Source organism: Atta cephalotes (assembly GCF_000143395.1).
Source record: "Atta cephalotes unplaced genomic scaffold scaffold00069, whole genome shotgun sequence".
Lineage (NCBI taxonomy): Eukaryota > Metazoa > Arthropoda > Insecta > Hymenoptera > Formicidae > Atta > Atta cephalotes.
The window spans coordinates 608,666-614,706 of NW_012130133.1; the positions used below are offsets into that span (position 1 = coordinate 608,666).

The following is a 6,041-nucleotide window of genomic DNA, read 5'->3' on the forward strand; positions in this document are numbered from 1 at the left end:
TTGACACTTTTTAATATTGTTTGTAGCTAGAGAAACTTCCAGTTGTGATGTTGATGTGATTTGTATCACGTAACATAGATAATTAACGTATTGGCGTCCATGCATAAAAAATGTCTTGCTACTTCGTTAAAGACACTCCCTAAGAGAAACTTCTGCTTGATGGAAAGGAACTGTTTATGTCGGTGAAATGAAATCGCATATCTATATGTCAACGCCATTACGTACAAAACTCTCACCGGCTTATCCTAGAGCATCGTAATAAGCCGACGAAATTGTGATATCTGAATATCTAAATTCTAATTCAATATTAAAATAATCTGTTGATCTTCATCAACATATAAAGTGCTTTCGATTAATCTATCGTGTTATATACATTAAATATATTATCTCTTAATTATGACATAATTTTTACTTAGGAGAAATGAATTTGAGATTATATATATAAGACTATTTTATGATTCTATATAATCTCAATAGATTATCAATTTGACATATTATTATTCGCGATATGCATTAAAGCTAATAATAAACATTTATTGTTTTCATTGTAATAAAAATTATAAAAATTATAAAAATTATTTAAAAAAACAACTTTACTTTACAAAATTTGATAATCATCTTGCAAATATTATCTTTTATCTGTTATGTATTAATATTTTTTTCATTATTCTGTAATAGATGATGCTGTTGCCGCTAGCTGTAGTGCTCCTCGCGGCGTTCGCTAACGCCGAACCAGCGATCAATGAAGCCCGACCGCACAGTAACCGACCTGGAAGATTCTTGTCTCTTCCGATACCGCAAAAGTGCGCAAATCGTAAGTACCATCTGATATCAACACTTAATTATTACTTACATTGCGCTTACTGCAAAATATGATAGGACATCACAAATGAAAAAATCTAGTTTGTTCCAACTTTTACTTATCTCAATTCCGCTGTCAAAACACCAAGAATTAATGAACTTATCGTCTATTATGTTGCGTAAACTAAGCTAGAAATATTTAATTAATGATCCATTCGATAATTATTATTACACAGAAAAAATGATTTTGCTGCAGTATTTAAAAATTTAGCTATAGATATAGATATTAAAAATAATTTTGGTGGACCATTAAAATAATTATGTAGGCCACTCAAGCATGATGAGAAATGCAAAATGTTTTAACATTTTAGCTTGATGATTGATTTAACATTTTATGATACATAATTATTTTGACAATTTAACAAAATTACTTTCAAATCTGTATTTAACTTTTTTTTAGATATTTCAACAAAACTATTCTTTCCGTGTGCAATAGTATATATTGTCATAATACAACGTAATTAATTACATACGCGCAAAATCTATTCTATCTAATTTTTCTTTCTAAATTGTATATCGGTAAATGTCAATTGTGCAATTTATTTGATAGGATTTACTTTTGCTTGTCGTTTTTCCGTTATAAGAGTTCTTATGATAGTCTTGAGATAATAAATACGAATTAAACGATCTAATTATTCGTGCGACATATTGTCAACCGGTAGAAGGAAAACTCCGCGATTTTGTAACACAATGGTGCACCTCGTTCACGAAACCGCTCGAGCTTGCCTCGATTAGATCATCCGCACGTAAAATGCCCGTAAAGTAAGAAACGCAGCAGACTTTCATCGTCGCTTGCTCGCAGAAGGGGCAATCGTGCGTCTCGGGTGCGCGGCACTGTCGTGCCGTCTCTCAAAGGAATCGAGGTTACAATGCTGATACACGTTAAGAAGGGGTGGGGAGGGGGAGGGAGAGGTTCCTCGCGCAATTTCACGAGCTACGAGTTTACTTTTAAAAGCAGACGAGCCTCTCTCGACTCTTGTGCAAGCACGCGCCCCGGGTACTTTAGATCGTTGTGAGTAGGTGGTACCGGCTTGCGTCCACTTGTTACCACCAACAGGTTCCCGATAATACTGCATCGCACGAACTTTCTTGAAGATTCTTTATTTTGTCTGATGTACACTTTCTCTACGCCACTCGATCAAAAAGCCAATCATGCTTAAATGACACACTTATTACAAAAATATAGACTTAATTTCGAGAACTTTATCAAAGTGAATATTTACCTTAGAATATTATAATATATGTTTGTTTATAATATATAATATATAATATTTCTTCATAAAATGTAAAAAAGAAGTCATAATGTAAAAAAAAAGAAATCATTAATAAAGTATACATATATAAAGTAATTAATATTATATGTAGAAAAAAAGAAAAAGAGATGTGGACAATATAGCTTTGTAAATAATATTGTGTCACTTTAATATCTTTAATGTAGTAAGTACCTACTACACATTTTTTTCTGCTACTGAATGATTGCAAGAATCGTTTGCTTTCTACTCGTTTAAGTAGCAATCTCTTTGACTAATGGTATCTTGATCCAGTCTTGCGGCCTATGCTTCACAAAATAACCGTTTGTAACGCAATACTAGTGTTAAGCATCACTGTATTAGCATTGCCTTCGGTCAGACAATTTCCGCAAGGATGTCTCAACATTGTTATACGCGTCGGATTAATTCAGTAAGATGCACATTAATGACGTCACAGCAAGGACATGATCGATGGTTATTCAAATGGTAATATGCTCGCCTATCTCTCCCGAGTTATTAATGCTTCGGTCTATAGCCACGAAATGTTAACTCATTGAAATAATACTGATTTCATAATTGATTAATATAAATCTTATTCATCATTTTTTATTTTTCTTCTAGATCATAATATTGGTTATCGATAGATACATAGAAACAATGATTTTTCTAAAATTTCTAAAAATTTAGATACATAATAATTTTGTTAAACCTCAAAATAAAATATAATATATATAGAAAATTCAAGCATGATGAGCTGCAAAATATTTTGGCGTTCTACATAAAGAAAGAGTAACTATTTAAAGATAAATTTTTTTAAAATTTAATAAACGTAATCATTAGAATAATTCAAGCCAGAATAATCTGAGTCTTTAAATTAAGAAATGCATAATAATCGATTGCATTCAAGCTAAATTTTTGGGATTAAACAAAATAATTTACATTCAAAATTAAATTGTTTCAACAATAATATGAATAGGAGTTTTGAATCAAAATAAATCTTTCTCTCTCTAGTAATCAGTTTGAATAACTCAAACAAAATATAAATATTTTAAAATATAAATATTTTAATATAGTCCAACAAAATTATCTTCAGATCTATATTTAATTAAACTTTTAGATACTTCAATAAAATTATTCTTCTCATGTATAAATACAATAGAAACAAAGCAATAGTAAAAAAAAAATTACGCTGACGACCTTGATTGATTAGCTACGATTAATAATTTGTATCTTCCTATATTGTGTAACTATGTTTGTAACACAAATAACAGAAAGAAAGTTTACTCGAATGACGTCAGTGTGAGCAAAAATTACCGAGAGAAAACGGATGTTTACACTGCCAATGCACCAAAGATTTTCTAGCAACTAACGAATAGAATATGCAGGAATGTAGAGCGACATGAGTCAAAGTACGATATAGGAACCAGAGAGAGATACGGAATTTCCATGATCCAAAATGGTCGCATTTCCACGGTATTTAATAACGTGAGAGGCATAAGTAGGCCGTGGGAGTGAATCGGCTTTGCCGCAATGGTGCAATGTAATGATGTTCGGATACGACCACAATCACTTAACAACCTAATGATTGCATGCTCGCTCTCCTGGAATGCCCGATCGCAGGCAGGATGGCAGGATGGATTTTACCGACCAAGTCAATAGTAATCAGATGTAGCGTGATCCTCGTACTCGAGTCGAGAAGAGTATGTAATAAGCGTGTCAATGCAGATGCACGCGCATCGAAGAATGTGCAGAAACATAATGGGGAACCGGCATAAACCCTACAGTCGTGCCACGCAAGGAAAAAAAAGAATACTTAAGTATACGCTTAAGTACATGTGCGAGCATTGTAGTGTATATGAATTTTATGAGGACATTTCTAAAGAGATTTTACGAGAAGTGAACTCCCGAATTTTATGCTGTGTCAAAATAATTATGCACGAGAAACTGTAGAAATTGTTTGTATGCAGAAAGATTCAATATACATGAATAATAGTTTATTTGCATTCGTATTCATCACATAGGATTTTATCATTATTTCATCTAATTCATATATTTACCGATATAGATCTTGATGTCAACAACATTTCTTTTTTGCTCATCCAATTAGGATAAAGAATTAATGGAGTATAGTAATTAATTTTTATAAACTTAAGGGAATAAAGACGTTAACAATGAAACACGTAATGTGTTCGTGTATGTCTTAGACTCTTAAAGCAAGCGGTAATGACACGCTTGTTGAGTAACATGTGAACAAGTATCGGCCGTGGATATTATATAATACCCATTGGCCTATTAAGCCGGTGTCCGATGGTGCTATTACGGTGAAGATACGCGATTAAGCGTCCGCATGCTTTACCACATTACTCTCGCGCATATTGTAATTACAGTCGAGGCTGTTAGTTGCGGTAATTTTATACAATTTTCGAATTTTCCCGTCGAGTCTGGCGCAAAGTGAAAATTTACCTTGTATGTCAAATCGATACGTGTGGTTTCGTAGGGCATTGTAATATATTGCTATGTACAAAGAAAAATATAAAGATAGGTTTGCGAGCTATACTTATTCTATGATCACTTGTTAACAAGTACACGTGACATAATAGTGCACGGATGATCTTTGACCGGTAATAGTAATTTGCATCTATACTGCAGGGATGGTTTTCTTGTTTTACACGTTGAATGTAACCTTCGAAATATTAATATGCAATTATAAGATATATCCATATAATTAATAAGTTATAATTAAATAAATAATATATAATTATATCACAAATTAAATAATGTAATTAACCTTTAATATTAGATCATTCATATCCTGCGTATTTCTTTTCTTTGAAATATTAGAAGCACCTGATTAAATGACAGTCTTTCCTTTTTTTAATACACATAAGCTTACAAATATCTTCGAAAAAAATTAAAATATATGTGAGAATCATTTAATAATTTTTATAAACTTGTAAAAATATTAAAAATTTACCTATTAAAATTTTCATATGTTCTAAGGTTAATTAAATGAAATTCTGCATACATTAGTTGCATAAGATGCTATTGCCCGTTTTATAGCAACAACTTCATCTTAGTATGAACTATGACCCCACGTTGAACTCAGAAGCGTGATAAGAACATTTGATAATTTCACAAGTTTGGAAAGAAAAAAATTGAGGCAGACAATCGTATAAGGTTAATCGACATATTATACCGCCGTTAATAACAATTGCGTAATCACGATTGATGCCGAATAAAAGACCGTCGCTAACAAATCGCCGTTAAATCGCCTTATGACAGTGCGGCTGACCGATCAGCTGTTGCAATCTTACTCGTCGTGAGGTTGACTGACTGACAACTCTACAAAAGGCCGGCGCTACATCGCCACGAAAATGTCAGGAACTGCTTACGAAATCGGACAACAAACTCTTCGAAGATTATCCCTTCGCATGTCGCTTATACCTAGGTAAAACCAGGCATGATTCGTTTGTAAAAATGTTCACAATACGTCTGTACCGCACATTGTAGTAATTTTTGCATGATGATTTTGCATGAATTCTTATGAAGCAAAGAAATATGTTCGCTTTCAATTAATTTTATCTGCATACTTTGGAACAATATAAGAATTTACCCATAATTTAATAAAAAATAGATATAAATTGATTTATCTTTATTTTAATTGAGTTCCAAACATTATTACTAAAAAAGAATATCAGATTTGAATTATGAATATTTTATGAAATATGTAAATTTTGATACACACACACACACACACACACACACACACACACACACACACACACACACACACACACACACACACACACACACTATATATATATATATACTAACTAATTATTTATTATTGTTTAGTAGTAATATAGTACGTAATTACGTTCGTTTACGTTTTCCGTTTACGTAGAAGTACTACGACGTCTAACGTTACCG

The 6,041-nt window shown here is 32.2% G+C and overlaps 1 protein-coding gene across 1 annotated transcript in view; it reads left to right on the forward strand.

Annotated features, from left to right (window-relative positions):
- Positions 1 to 678: 678 nt before the first annotated feature.
- Positions 679 to 6,041, forward strand: part of LOC105623964 — a 16,523-nt gene continuing 11,160 nt past the window's right edge. The window contains exon 1 of the mRNA XM_012205333.1: positions 679 to 814. Within this exon, the coding sequence (XP_012060723.1) occupies positions 679 to 814 (136 nt within the window). The remainder of the gene's footprint in view (positions 815 to 6,041) is intronic.